The sequence below is a fragment of the Capricornis sumatraensis genome, chromosome 1, assembly GCF_032405125.1.
Source record: "Capricornis sumatraensis isolate serow.1 chromosome 1, serow.2, whole genome shotgun sequence".
In the NCBI taxonomy this organism is placed as follows: domain Eukaryota; kingdom Metazoa; phylum Chordata; class Mammalia; order Artiodactyla; family Bovidae; genus Capricornis; species Capricornis sumatraensis.
Window position 1 is genome coordinate 200689310 of NC_091069.1, and position 16424 is coordinate 200705733.

The 16424-nt window shown below is 39.8% G+C and overlaps 1 protein-coding gene across 1 annotated transcript in view; it reads left to right on the forward strand.

Annotated features, from left to right (window-relative positions):
• SPATA16 (spermatogenesis associated 16) overlaps positions 1 to 16424 on the forward strand; it is a 382020-nt gene that overhangs the window by 334090 nt on the left and 31506 nt on the right. Inside the window, 3 exon segments of the mRNA XM_068968836.1 lie at positions 255 to 401; positions 1478 to 1590; positions 10204 to 10368. Coding sequence (XP_068824937.1) covers positions 255 to 401; positions 1478 to 1590; positions 10204 to 10368 — 425 coding nt within the window.

The window sequence follows — 16424 nt, forward strand, 5'->3', positions numbered from 1 at the left end:
GCAAATGAGGACCAAGTAACCTAGCTGTATTTTATTGCTATCCCTTGTGTTTGCTCATATTTTAAGAAAAATATGAATAATAAAGTATGATTTTGACATATCATCTATTTGACATTTTGATGCACATACTTTTACTTTGTATCTTTAATTTTTGTATTTATCCCTTTTGCCAAGTATAATTCTTGGAATCTAGGGGGGGAAATACCCTGAAAACAATAAAATGATAAATTCTTTTGTTCTTTGTCTTTTTTTAGACTTTCAAGGACTCCACGTGTTGCCTCAGACAGTTGACTGGTCATCTTTTCCTCCTCAACAGTATCTCTTGACTCTCGGGTTCAAAAACAAAGAAGATGGAAAGTTTTTGGAAAAAGTGTCAAGTAGGAAGTTACCAACATTTACAGGTAATTCACCTGGACTTGTTATCTTTCAGTACCATTTTAAGGCATAATTAATTATTCAGTAATGAATAATGTGCATTATTCATTAAGCTTTATTCATTTCAAGCCTAGCATATAGTAGAGCCTGGGCACCAAAAAGTTTGTTGGGTCATTCTTAACTCCTTCCAGTCTTCTTTGTGGGTTAGTCAACAATACCTGGAATTCTGGTTCCCTAAGAGCATCCACCTCCCTCACACCAAACATCTCACCCCAATCACACGATCACCAATGCCTAATCATGGGGCACTTAAAGAATACTAGCAAATACAAGCTTTTGTCACCATCAATTAGCAAACATAGAAGAAAATTATGCAACAAAACTACCGTATGAAATCAAAAGTATAGACAATGACCCCCCCTTAAATCATTTGGATTATCTGCCATTGTATTAATATCTGTTCCACTCTTTTCTTATGTAATTAACCAAGACCTCTACTCTCCTAAAGAGTATTCTAGTTAAGTGGTGCTCAGTAATTCTAGTTGAAAACTTTCAAAAATCAAGAAAATATTCATGTAGAATTGAAGTCTCAGACTTGCAGGCTGAATTCATGACCAGGCTGAATTTATCCCTTCAGCTCTACTCACATAATTAAGGATTTGTGTTTTGTCTGGCACTCCATCCTCTGAGGCTTATCTCAACTTCAAGCTACATTCAAAGTCAATGGGATTTGCACACTTGAATAATACCTGGGAGAAATAAGACAAGAATCAGACACATTTATGACAACCTTTTTTTCACAACTCAGGAAAAGCATACTTTGCAGAGAGAGGTGAATTGTTATAGGCGGTGCCTCAGATCTCAATCAGGAAACACAGCAAAAGGAATAAATGATGGTCTCCAAAGGGCAATGTCTCCTCTGCCTTTCTTCTCATAGATCTTTCATTGTGATACTTGTGGTCTTTGAGATGGGACTCGTTCCTGTACTAAAGATTTCATATCTATTAATATTGAGATGTCTGTTTATAGCTTGCTAAGAAAAGCATTTTGAAATGGATGTCTAGCAAAAAATAGTATAAAAGTTTATTGTTACAATTTTTAGAACATAAAACTCCCTTCGGTCTGCTGACCAGAGAAGACACAGTGAGACACATGGAGACAATGGCAAAGCGAATCTTGCCAATATTGGACTTTATTGGAGGCACCCAACTGAATGTAGGTATATGAGTCTTTTATATTTGTTCAGCATACAAATATCAAGCAATTTTAGAACTATACAAAGTTTACATGTAAATATTACAAATACCGGAAGATTTGAGAAACTTCCACAGTGAATCTCATTTGCAAAACCAACCAAAGTTTAGCTAATGATTTTAGTCCTTTTATATTTCAAAACATTAATAATAATGTTATACTTTGCAGTTGCCAGCATTTATTAGGCTAGTGTCTTTTTAAAGGGCCTTTTTGTCTTGATATCTAATTGAAGGTTGCACTGAGTTTCTTGCTTCAAATGAGTAACAGAATTTTAGTAAACACGATGCTTTCTCTATTTTATATATTGGGCAATTGCATATAACTATTTTGTTACCTAAACGAAAATTCAGAATTTTGAAAGATAGTTTCTCCACATCATAATGATAGTCAGTCAGTTCAGTTTCTCTGTCATGTCCTACTCTTTGTGACCCCATGGACCACAGCACGCCAGGCCTCCCTGTCTGTCACAACTCCCAGAGTCCACCCAAACCCATGTCCATTGAGTCAGTGATGCCATCCAACCATCTCATCCTCTGTTGTCCCCTTCTCCTCCTGCCCTCAATCCTTCCCAGCATCAGAGTCTTTTCCAATGAGTCAGCTCTCCACATCATGTGGCCTAATTATTGGAGTTTCAGCTTCAACATCAGTCCCTCCAATGAACACTCAGGACTGATCTCCTTTAGGATGGACTAGTTGGATCTCCTTGCAGTCCAAGGGACTCTCAAGAGTCTTCTCCAACACCACAGTTCAAAAACATCAATTCTTCGGTGCTCAGCTTTCTTCACAGTCCAACTCTCACATTCATACATACTGGAAAAACCATAGCCTTGACTAGACCGACCTTTGTTGGCCAAGTAATGTCTCTGCTTTTGAATATGCTGTCTAGGTTGGTCATAACTTTCCTTCCAAGGAGTAAGCGTCTTTTAATTTCATGGCTGCAGTCACCATCCACAGTGATTTGGAAGCACCCCAAAATAAAGTCTGACACTGTTTCCACTGTTTCCCCATCTATTTCCCATGAAGTGATGGGACCAGATGCCAGGATCTTGGTTTTGAATGTTGAGCTTTAAGCCAACTTTTTGACTCTCCTCTTTCACTTTCATCCAGAGGCTCTTTAATTCTTCTTAACTTTCTGCCATAAGGGTGGTGTCATCTGCATATCTGAGGTTATTGATATTTCTCCCAGCATTCTTGATTCCAGCTTGGGCTTCCTCCAGCCCAGCATTTCTCATGATGTACTCTGCATAGCAGTTAAATAAGCAGGGTAACAATATACAGCCTTGACGGACTCCTTTTCCTATTTGGAACCAGTCTGTTGTTCCATGTCCAGTTCTAACTGTTGCTTCCTGACCTGCATACAGGTTTCTCAAGAGGCAGGTCAGGTGGTCTGGTATTCCCATCTCTCTCAGAATTTTCCACAGTTTATTGTGATCCACACAGTCAAAGGCTTTGGCATAGTCAATAAAACAGAAATAGATGTTTTTCTGGAACTCTCTTGCTTTTTCCATGATCCAGTGGATGCTGGCAATTTGATCTCTGGTTCCTCTGCCTTTATAAAACCTGCTGGAACATCTGGAAGTTCATGGTTCATGTATTGCTGAAGCCTGGTTTGGAGAATTTTGAGCATTACTTTACTAGCGTGTGAGATGAGTGCAATTGTGCAATAGTTCGAGCATTCTTTGACATTGCCTTTCTTTGGGATTGAAACGAAAACTGACCTTTTCCAGTCCTGTGGCCACCACTGAGTTTTCCAAATTTGCTGACATATTGAGTGCAGCACTTCCTCAGCATCATCTTTCAGGATTTGAATTAGCTCAACTGGAATTCCATTACCTCCACTAGCTTTGTTCAGAGTGATGCTTCCTAAGGCCCACCTAACTTCACATTCCAGGATGTCCAGCTCTAGGTGAGTGTGAATGATCACACCTTCATAATCATGTGGGTCATGAAGATCTTTTTTGAACAGTTCTTCTGTGTGTTCTTGCCACCTCTTCTTAATATCTTCTGCTTTTATTAGGTCCATACCATTCTGTCCTTTATTGAGCCCATCTTTGCATGTAATGTTCCCTTGGTATCTCTAATTTTCTTGAAGAGGTCTTTAGTAAATTGGATGCTAATCTAAACATTGGCACTTGATCTTTATTTACCCTTAAGGTAAATTATCAAATTCCTTTTTCCAACCAAGGGAAAATATGCCCTTTCTACTTTTCAGTGTTAAAAAAAAAAAAAGCCCAAAATAAGACCTGAATTAATCTGTGCTATTTTACAAAATTTAAGCCCCTTTACTGAAAGTACATAAAGGGAACTTCTCATTAACAGGCTATAAAGGCTGCAGATTTCCCCTCTTAAAATATTTTTCAAAAGATCTTTAAGCTGGAAATTTTAAAAATTTCACCATTTGTGGCTTTTGTATTCCATCATTAATCTGATGTTCTTACCTTACAAGAGGAACCAAGGGGGTCATCACCAACAGCTACTTAACATCTGTTCAGCAGTTTATCTGCTCGGTAACATTATTCAGCATTTTAGAAAAGCTATAAAACCCCTCATCTATTTGCATGATCTGTAATTAATTCTATGCTTTATAAATCCTAAAGCACACTTTCACTGATTTTCCTACCACATAACTTCCCCTTCCTCACAACTGTGTTCCACTCAATCATCTCCCTTATACTTCTATTAATAAAAATTTATTTCTGTCTTAGTCATCTTGGGCTGTCACTCAAAATACCATAGATCAGATGACCCGAACAACTGAAGCTTATTTTCTCACAGTTCTAGAGGCTAGAAGTCTGGGATTAGGTCAGGTTCTGACAAAGACCCTCTTCTTGGCTTGCAGTTAGCTACTTTCTCTGCATCCTAACATGGCACAGAGCAAGCTCTGTGGGGTCTCTTCTTAAAAGAGCATGAATCCCATCATCAGGGCCCTACCAACTCTCATGATCTTGTGTGCATGCTTCGTTGCTCAGTTGTGTCCAACTCTTTGCAACCTCATTGACTGTAGTCTGCCAGGCTCCTCTGTCCATGGAATTTTCCAGGCAAGAATACTGGAGTGGGTTGCCATTTCCTTCTCCAGGGGATCTTTCTCCCACATTGGCAGGCAGGTTCTTTACCATTGGCCACCTGGGAAGCTCTCATTTCATCTAACCCTAGTTACCTCCCAAAGGCCCCATTTCCACATTGGCCTCTAGGGCTTCAACCTAGAAATTTTAAGTGGACACAAAGATTTAGTTTATAGTAATCTCACTGTCTCTGCTGCAAATCTGGGGTCCTGTTCTCCAATTCACCCTCTACTGCAACCTCCTTCAGACACACACACACACAGCTTCACCACCCCATCTTAATTAGATGCACAAACACATATCATCATTGTCATCATTAGACCTTTGTGCGGAGAAGGCAATGGCACACCACTCCAGTACTCTTGCCTGGAAAATCCAACGGATGGAGGAGGCCGGTGGGCTGCAGTCCATGGGGTCGCTAAGAGTCAGACACAACTGAGCAACTTCACTTTCACTTTTCACTTTCCTGCATTGGAGAAGGAAATGGCAACCCACTCCAGTGTTCTTGCCTGGGGAATCCCAGGGACGGGGGAGCCTGGTGGACTGCCATCTATGGGGTCACACAGAGTCGGACACGACTGACACAACTTAGCAGCAGCAGCAGCAGCAGACCCTTGCAAGAAGTGGAAAGAAAGCAAAGTGTTAGTCACTCAGTCATGTCCAACTCTTTGCAACCCCATGGACTGTACCCTGCCAGCCTCCTCTGTTCATAGCATTCTTCAGGCAAGAATAATGGGTGGGTAGCCATTTCTTTCTCCAGGCAGTTTTCCCAACCCAGGGCTTGAATCCAGGTCTCCTGCATTGTAGGCAGATTTTTAGCATCTCAGCCACCAGGGAAGCCCACAAGAATTCTTGTGGAAGCCTTGCTGATAAGAACCATCACCATGTAGTATCATTTCACTTCATCTGCACATGGTTAACCTTGCAGCATCAGTGTCCGGGATACTGGGGAGGTGATCTGTCTGTGCCATGGTTCTTTGGGGAAATACCCACCATAACTTGCTACTTTTCAGGAACCTGCCACATCAAATCTGTTGCCAGTTCAGATCTCCCAATGTGTTGTGAATAAAGGTTAGGCCAATCTAAGCATCATCAGGCATTTCTTAAACACTTTTAACTCATTTTCCTCTCACATTACAAAGGCCATTTTGGCCACTTTGAAATGTGTACACACATGGATATTTATGTGTCTATAAAGAGAATTTAAAAATCATAATGAATAAGATTTTTAGCATCTTATGAATAACTCAGTCTTATTTAGAATAAGTCAGTTGTTCAGTTGCTAAGTCATGTCCGACTCTTTGCAACCCCATGAACTGTAGCTAACTGACTCCTCTGTCCATGGGATTTCCCAGGGAAGAATACTGGAATGGGTTGCCATTTTCTGCTCCAGGGGATCTTTCTGACCCAGGGATCAAACCTCCTGAGTATCCTGCATTAACTTGCTTATTCTTTATCACTGAGCTACCAGGAAAGCCCCAGAATGAGTTGATAACACTTTGCTACTTCAAGAGATTTCATCAACTTTCTTACTTTTGTGTCTATGGAAAATAATAGTGGTTGGAAAATTGTCTCTAAGAGCTTGAATGAAATTGAAGTGAATGAGTCCAAAGGTACCCAGGGACCAAAAGTATATCCAAATACTGACCTCTAGGTTTCTTATTATATATCCAACCACAGCTTCATAAAGCAGGATTGAATCAAACAAGCTGCAAAAGTAACCTAGGTTAAGGAAACAAGTAATGAGTTGCTGAGCAGAAATTATTCCTACATGGTACAATTAACTATGACCCAGGGATCCCTCAGCAGTGTTTTCAGGATCCCCTGAGGTGTGTTTTTTCTTATCAGATGTCAAATGCCATCTGTTTCAATGTTTAGATACTTCAGTGTCCTTGTTAGTTGTGACCCTACCTCGTGACACCTGTAGAAAAAGACTTTTGTCTAAGACCAGCTGTGTAACCCCTAGGATGTCACTTAACCTCTGAGCTTTTTTTCTCATTTATCAAATAAGCTGATATATGCCAGGCTCACCTCACACAGTTGTTATGAGACCAAGAGTATACAATCCACAGTGAATCACTTTGTAAAGTATCAAAAATTTTTAAAAATTTTAATTATTTTTATTGGTTTTCATTTGCTTTGACAGAAGGGTTGTTTTGGAGATCCTTCTTTTTCTTTATAAAAGCCATGTACTTTGAAATTGTGCATTCTTCTAAAATGAAGACTGTGCAAGTGTCCTGCGGATTTTGAATGATATTCCCTAGGTCACTGATGCACTTAAATCTCCTTAAAAAGGCAGGATTAAGGGTGTCATCTCCCTTCATGCCCACAGTAGGACTTCCCAGAGAACATGAATTTTCACCTCTTGCCACAGGTGGCAGAAAGAGTTGGTGAAGGCGACAAAGACATTCCTGGTATAAGGTTTCTATGTCTCAGAAAATAATCCTCCTTACACTCTGACACCAGTTTCCTTTCCTTTATAGATTCCTTTGCTAAGTATACAATGCATGGCCAAATAAGAATGATTCTGGCATTTTAAGAGTTATTGTCTAAAAGATTCTTCCAGTTTCCTATCTGGTGGCTTTGAATCCCCCTGAACATCAATTCCATTCAACCAGCTGCTCTGCTCTTCCAGTATTTTCTCTTCTCTGGATCTTTGTCCTAATTATCTCACAAGCTACTGAATGCTACTATGCTTTTCCATTCATTAACTTTATTGGCTGCTGTCAGTTTAAAACCTTATGTACTGTGCTTCCTGGGGTAAATGTTAAAGAGTTAAAATAATAAAATCTCTCGCTGTGCATGAAGCTTCTTTCACAGGCTGACTTGCCAAAAAAAATGACCTAACTAACCAGATTTTAAATACCTCGTTAATTTCACTTTTAATTTCTTCCAAGTGAAGCATAAAAGATGTTTACACATGCACATTCAAAATGAACAATAATATGTGTTTCCTACCCCCTTTCCTTTGCAATGAATGTTTCTATGTATTATGTCAAATAGAAATACATTCCCAATACTTGGGCTCTGCTTTTCAGCAGTATTAGATTAGCAGTGCCACTTATCTTCCAAACATTTATCCATACCTGCTATTAAATCTAGACAAGTATCTGGAGGAAGCCTTCATTTGAACTTGCTATTTACCTAAACTTCATTGTAGCTAGGTGCAGTTTTAGCTTCAGTCTTGGCCACTTTATTATACCCTCGCCAGGAGCTAAGCATCTTTTGATCACTCCTAAAGTCTCACTGGGAGGGCTACTTCCCTTTAGATTTAGCCCTTGTGAGCTAATTCTTTCATTTTTCATTGTTTCCTTTATTTTCTTAAAGCAACAGCATTAAAGCATTCCTGTTGGCATCTATTCATTTTTATTTTTGCTTCATTTTATCACTCAAAAGTCCCAAACTTGTAAAGGTAAAATATTAATCTATCGTTTCCTAATAACCAAAGCTGCAGTTGGTCTGGGGTGGGCAAAGGGGAGGTGGGGGAGGGCTATTAGCCTTCAACTATATTCTTTCTCTAGCATCCTATTGGTAAGGAGCACTTCCTGTTTTGTTATGTATCCAACAATCAAGCTAACAAAGCACCATTGCCTTCCACTATTTTTATTTTCCTGATGTTTTGGAAAATTACACTGATAGATTATGTTCCTGAGCAGGCCATAGTTGTTTCTGTTCTTTGGAGTTGAGTCACTACACCACTTTCCTACAACCAGCCTTATTGTTTATTTTAAAGAAGGACAAAGAAAGCAATTTTTATTCAGAAAGAAAACTGTGTCTCCTGCAACTCGCTTTCCTCTATTTGACAGTATCCCATTGTTTAGCTACATGTTTAAACTCAATGGGTAGGCTGGCTATTTCGTCAATTCTAAGAAAGGATCTCAAATCCACAATTTGCAATCATCGCTCCCATAGGTTTATAGGTTTTCAGATAAATGATTAATCGGAAATAGCAAATTAGTGGGGATTGACAGACATTAGTAAAATGGCTGAGATAGCTGTAAGGGAGAAATACAGCAAATACAGGGCAATGGTGCTCAACTTTGCTATATTACCAAGATTCTAAGAAAGTGCCAGAGAGGTTGGTGTCAATCAAGATGTGTATGACATTTCAGAAAGGACTGCCTTCCAAATTCAAGTTAAAATTTCGATGTTCTTTAGTAATACTGGTTTCTAATAATTTTTCTCCTTAAAAGAAATTCTATTTTAAGAAGAAAAATTCATGTCTGCCTTCTCTAATTTCTGGGCAGGGGGGATCTGGCTTTGTGAGCATGCACAGATTAAAATAGTCCATGTGCAGATACTAAGTTTTACGGTTTGTTCTCCAATTTCTGTTTGAGGTTATCTGAATACTCAGGAGGGCACTTTGCTAAAATTCCTATTTCCGGGGCCACATATCACAAGATTGTGAACCCAAGACTTTTTTCTAACCCTTATATACCCCCTTATGTCAGACGTGAAAGTGAACGTGTTAGTCACTCAATCGTGTCTGATACTTTGAGACCCCATGGACCATAGCCTGCCAGGCTTCTCTATCCATGGATTCTCCAGGGAAGAATACTGGAGGGGGTTGCCATTCCCTTCTCCAGGGGATCTTCCCAACCCAGGAATTGAACCCAGGTTTCCTGCATTGCAGGCAGATTCCTTACTATCTGAGCCACCAAGGAAGCCCATACTTCTTTCTAAATAAAAAATGTGAGAATTTTATGATAAACTATGTCTCCATCAAGTAGTACAATTTGAATAAACTTCTTAGAGAAGGTAAAACATCCTCTTTTATGGATGGCAGTAGCAAACACAGAGGTCGGCTGCTTTAATTATGTGTGCCCAGTTTTAAGAAAGTCTCAAATACCAGTATATTCATGGGAGTTGGTGGTCCTTACAAGTGCACCTTATTCTATTTCAAAATGGATTGCAATTGCTCGAATGGTCCTAGGAGTCAGAATAAACACTACGCTACCACAAGGAGAGAAGCCAGAGTCCATGGCCATCCAATAAGAGCTGGAGATAAAATCAGAGCTGGAGATTTAATGTAAGTCACCAGGGTAGGACAGGTTCCACTTGCATAATATTTTTCAGGATTCAACTTGTATAATATATCATCCTTTGTATAAACCAAATAGTGGGCAACTATTAATTCTTATCATGCGTTGGTGACATAGACAAAGTCACCCCCTTTTAAATGGACACAGCTCTGTGGGATCCCCACTGTGAGAGCAGAGTTCAAGTTCAATTTAATCCCTCTTTTTCCCCCTCATCCTGGCTTCCTTAGGCAGGGCCATCTCTAAACCCTTATCAACAGTCCTGCAAAGTGTTTTCTTTTCTATACATTTGTCTGTTTGAAGGAAGGGTACAGACAATCCTCTAAAATAACAGAAGAAAATATTTATTTGCACTAGATGCCATTAATTCTGAGGCACTAAATATATTACAACGAGCCCTGACGTTATTCCTCAGGGAGAGGTTATTTCTGTGTTTTTGTTCTAAACCATTTCCTTCTCTCCTGGGAGACTAGGGGAGTTTTCGTGCATGCTCAGGTGTGATGGAGAAGTTGCAATATGCCAGCCTTCTCAGCCGGCTGCAGAGAGTAAAGGAACAATCCCAGGTGATCAATCAAGCAATGGCCGAGCTAGCAACCATTCCCTATCTACAGGACATCAGTCAACAGGAGGCGGAATTAGTAAGCATCTGTTTTTCTTTGTTCACAAGCCCTGAACCGACAGAAGAGTGATATGGTCTGAAAAAGAATGTAACAATAAATGGCAGTCCAAGGGCAAACTCTCCAACTCTCATGAAGCATTCTAATGAAGAAACTAGAAATTATAGAAAGGTGTATGTGTGTGTTTCATTTGCTCACCCTGACTAGCTAGCTTCTCTTTATTTTATAGCAAGACTTTTGTAATGTATGAAAATACAGAAAAGGGGTGATTATTCATATTCTGAGTCAGGCTTTTTTGTTTCAGGTAAAGTGAAATTTTAATAAATTTTTTGTTTTTTCATTCCAAGACATGTTAATATATGATTCTCTTTGACGGAAAAGTAAGAGGAAAAAAAAGTAATTGCTGGATAGGAAACTGACTCCACAAAACTATCTTTAGAGTTTTCTTATTCGCTTTGAGTGTCACATATATGTTTGCAGTACCAACACGTGCGCGCGCACACACGCGCGCACACACACACACACACATACACATTAAGAGAGTTGTCTTATTTGAGGGGAAATGTAGTCAAATGGTGGGGTGTTTTTGTTTGTTTGTTTGTTTGTTTGTTTACTGAACTGACCAGTTAATTTAGAAAACACAAAGCCTGTCAAAAACTAGTTGGAATACCTAGGAATAACTACTCTGCTACCTAGAGTTTTATACAGAAGACAAACGAGTTTTATACAGAAAATTGTAAGACACTGATGAAAGAAATCAAAGACAACATAAACAGATGGCGAGATATCCCATGTTCCTGAGCTGGAAGAATCAATATTGTGAAAATGACTATGCTACCAAATGTAATCTACAGATTCAATGAAATCCCTATCAAATTACCAATGGCATTTTTCACAGAACTACCACAAAAAAAATCTCACAATTCATATAGAAATACAAAAGACCCCAAATAGCCAAAGCAGTCTTGAGAAAGAAGAATGGAGTTGGAGGAATCAACCTTCCTAACTTTAGACTATACTACAAAGCTATAGTCATCAAGACAGTATGGTACTGGCACATAAACAGAAATAAATAGAACAATGGAACAACATAGAAAGCTCAGAGATAAAGCCATGCACCTATGCATACCTTGTTTTGACAAAGGAGGCAAGAATATACAATGGGACAAAGATGGTCTCTTCAATAAGTACTACTGGAAAAATTGGACAGCTACATGTAAAGAATGAAACTAGAACACTTCCTAACACCCTACACAAAGATAAACTCAAAATGGATTAAAGGCGTAAATGTAAGACCAGAAACTATAAAGCTCCTAGAGAAAAACATAGGCAGAACACTCTATGACATAAGTAACAGCAAGATCCTCTATTACCCACCTGCTAGAGTAATGGAAATAAAAACAAAAATAAACAAGTGGGACCAAATTAAACTTAAAAGCAATCTACAAATTCAATGCAATCCCTATCAAGCTACCAGCCATATTTTTCACAGAACTAGAACAAATAATTTCAAGATTTGTATGGAAATACAAAAAACCTCGAATTGCCAAAGCAATCTTGAGAAAGAAGAATGGAACTGGAGGAATCAACTTGCCTGACTTCAGGCTCTACTACAAAGCCACAGTCATCAAAACAGTATGGTACTGGCACAAAGACAGACATATAGATCAATGGAACAAAATAGAAAGGCCCAGAGATAAATCCACACACATATGGACACCTTATCTTTGACAAAGGAGGCAAGAATATTCAATGGAGTAAAGACAATCTCTTTAACAAGTGGTGCTGGGAAAACTGGTCAACCACTTGTAAAAGAATGAAACTAGATCACTTTCTAACACCGCACACGAAAATAAACTCAAAATGGATTAAAGATCTAAATGTAAGACCAGAAACTATAAAACTCCTAGAGGAGAACATAGGCAAAACACTCTCAGACATAAATCACAGCAGGATCCTCTATGATCCACCTCCCAGAATTCTGGAAATAAAAGCAAAAATAAACAAATGGGATCTAATTAAAATTAAAAGCTTCTGCACAACAAAGGAAACTATAAGCAAGGTGAAAAGACAGCTTTCTGAATGGGAGAAAATAATAGCAAATGAAGCAACTGACAAACAACTAATCTCAAAAATATACAAGCAACTTATGCAGCTCAATTCCAGAAAAATAAACGACCCAATCAAAAAATGGGCCAAAGAACTAAATAGACGTTTCTCCAAAGAAGACATACAGATGGCTAACAAACACATGAAAAGATGCTCAACATCACTCATTATCAGAGAAATGCAAATCAAAACCACAATGAGGTACCACTTCACACCAGTCAGAATGGCTGCGATCCAAAAATCTGCAAGCAATAAATGCTGGAGAGGGTGTGGAGAAAAGGGAACCCTCCTACACTGTTGGTGGGAATGCAAACTAGTACAGCCACTATGGAGAACAGTGTGGAGAGTCCTTAAAAAATTGCAAATAGAACTACCTTATGACCCAGCAATCCCACTGCTGGGCATACACACCGAGGAAACCAGAATTGAGAGACACATGTACCCCAGTGTTCATCGCAGCACTGTTTATAATAGCCAGGACATGGAAACAAACTAGATGTCCATCAGCAGACAAATGGATAAGAAAGCTGTGGTACATATACACAATGGAGTATTACTCAGCCGTTAAAAAGAATTCATTTGAATCAGTTCTGATGAGATGGATGAAACTGGAGCCGATTATACAGAGTGAAGTAAGCCAGAAAGAAAAACACCAATACAGTATACTAACACATATATATGGAATTTAGAAAGATAGCAATGACGACCCTGTATGCAAGACAGGAAAAAAGACACAGCGGTGTATAACGGACTTTTGGACTCAGAGGGAGAGGGAGAGGGTGGGATGATTTTGGAGAATGGCATTCTATCATGTATACTATCATGTAAGAATTGAATCGCCAGTCCATGTCTGACGCAGGATACAGCTTGCTTGGGGTTGGTGCATGGGGATGACCCACTGAGATGTTATGGGGAGGGAGGGGAGGGGGGTTCATGTTTGGGAACACATGTAAGAATTAAGATTTTAAAATTAAAAAAAATTAAAAAAAAAAAAAGCTTTTGTGCAGCAAAGGAAACTATAAACAAGGTGAAAAGACAACCCTCAGAATGGAGAAAATAATAGCAAATGAAACAACTGATGAAAGATTAACTTCAGAATATACAAGGAGCTCATACAACTCAATATCAGAAAAACAAACAATCCAATCAAAAAAATGAGCTAAAGATCTAAACAGATATTTCTTCAAAGAAGACATACAGATGGCTAATAAACACATGAAAAGATGCTCAACATCGCTCACTATTAGAGAAATATAAATCAAAACTACAATGAGGAGTCACCTCACATTGGTCAGAAAGGCCATCATCAAAAAATCTACAAATAATAAATACAGGGAAGGGTGTGGAGTAAAGGAAACCCTCTTGCACTGTTGGTGGGAATGCAAATTGATACAGCCACTATGGATAACAGTGTGGAGATTCCTCAGAAAACTAGGAATAAAACCACCATCAGTTCAGTTCAGCTCAGTTGCTCAGTTGTGTCCGACACTTTGCGACCCCATGAATCGCAGCACGCCAAGCCTCACTGTCCATCACCAACTCCTGGAGTTCACTCAGACTTGCATACATAGAGTCAGTGATGCCATCCAGCCATCCCATCCTCAGTCGTCCCCTTCTTCTCCTGCCCCCAATCCCTCCCAGCATCAGAGTCTTTTCCGGTGAGTCAACACTTCACATGAGGTGGCCAAAGTACTGGAGCTTCAGCTTTAGCATCATTCCTTCCAAAGAAATCCCAGGGTTGATCTCCTTCAGAATGGACTGGTTGGATCTCCTTGCAGTCCAAGGGACTCTCAAGAGTCTTCTCCAACACCACAGTTCAAAAGCATCAATTCTTCGGCACTCAGCCTTCTTCACAGTCCAACTCTCACATCCATACATGACCACAGGAAAAACCATAGCCTTGACTAGATGGACCTTAGTTGGCAAAGTAACGTCTCTGCTTTTGAATATGCTGTCTAGGTTGGTCATAACTTTTCTTCCAAGGAGTAAGCGTCTTTTAATTTCATGGCTGCAATCACCATCTGCAGTGATGTTGGAGCCCAAAAAAATAAAGTCTGACACTGTTTCTACTGTTTCCCCATCTATTTGCCATGGAGTGATGGGACTGGATGCCATGATCTTCATTTTCTGAATGTTGAGCTTTAAGCCAACTTTTTCACTCTCCACTTTCACTTTCATCAAGGGGCTTTTTAGTTCCTCTTCACTTTCTGCCATAAGGGTGGTGTCATCTGCATATCTGAGGTTATTGATACTTCTCCCAGCAATCTTGATTCCAGCTTGTGTTTCTTCCAGTCCAGCGTTTCTCATGATGTACTCTGCCTAGAAGTTAAATAAGCAGAGTAACAATATACAGCCTTGACATACTCCTTTTCCTATTTGGAACCAGTCTATTGTTCCATGTCCAGTTCTAACTGTTGCTTCCGGTGGCCTGCATACAGATTTCTCAAGAGGCAGGTCAGGTGGTCTGGTATTCCCATCTCTTTCAGAATTTTCCACAGTTGATTGTGATCCACACAGTCAAAGGCTTTGGCATAGTCAATAAAGCAGAAATAAATGTTTTTCTGGAACTCTCTTGCTTTTTCCATGATCCAGCGGATGTTGGCAATTTGATCTCTCTGGTTCCTCTGCCTTTTCTAAAACCAGCTTGAACATCAGGAAGTTCACGGTTCACATATTGCTGAAGCCTGGCTTGAAGAATTTTGAGCATTACTTTACTAGCACGTGAGATGAGTGCAATTGTGCGGTAGTTTGAGCATTCTTATATGTCCCAGCAATCCTACTTCGAGGCATATACCCTCAGGAAATCAAATTGAAAAAGACATGTAACCCAATGTTCACTGCCGCTCTATTTCCAAAAGCTAGGACATGGAAGCAATCTAGATGTCTATTATCAGAGGAATGGATAAAGAAGTTGTGGTATATATATAAAATGGAATATTATTCAATCATAAAAAGAAACACATTTGAGTCAGTCCTAATGAGGTGGATGGACCTAGAGGCTATTATGCAGAGTGAAGTAAGTCAGAAAGAGAAAAACAATTACCGTGTACATCAAGGCTGTATCGGGGAAGGCAATGGCACCCCACCCCAGTACTCTTGCCTGGAAAATCCAATGGATGGAGGAGCCTGGTGGGCTGCAGTCCGTGGGGTCACGACAAGTCGGACACAACTGAGCGACTTCACTTTCACTTTTCACTTTCATGCATTGGAGAAGGAAATGGCAACCCACTCCACTATTCTTGCCTGGAGAATCCCAGGGATGGGGGAGCCCGGTGGGCTGCCGTCTATGGGTTGCACAGAGTTGGACACGACTGAAGCGACTTAGCAGCAGCAACAAGGCTGTATATTGTCACCCTGCTTATTTAACTTCTATGCAGGGTACATCATGAGAAACGCTGGAAGAAGCACAAGCTGGTATCAAGATTGCCAGGAGAAATATCAATAACCTCAAATATGTAGATGACACCACCCTTATGGCAGAAAGTAAAGAGGAAATAAAAAGCCTCTTGATGAAAGTGAAAGTGGAGAGTGAAAAAGTTGGCTTAAAGCTCAACATTCAGAAAACGAAGATCATGGCATCTGGTCCCATCACTTCATGGGAAATATATGGGGAAACAGTGGAAACAGTGTCAGACTTTATTTTGGGGGGCTCCAAAATCACTGCAGATGGTGATTGCAGCCATGAAATTAAAAGACGCTTACTCCTTGGAAAGCAAGTTATGACCAACCTAGATAGCATATTAAAGAGCAGAGACATTATTTTGCCAACAAAGTTCCGTCTAGTCAAGGCTATGGTTTTTCCAGCAGTCATGTATCAATGTGAGAGTTAGACTGTGAAGAAAGCTGAGAGCTGAAGAATTGATGCTTTTGAACTGTGGTGTTGGAGAAGACTCTTGAGAGTCCCTTGGACTGCAAGGAGATCCAACCAGTCCATCCTAAAGGAGATCAGTCCTGGGATTTCTTTGGAA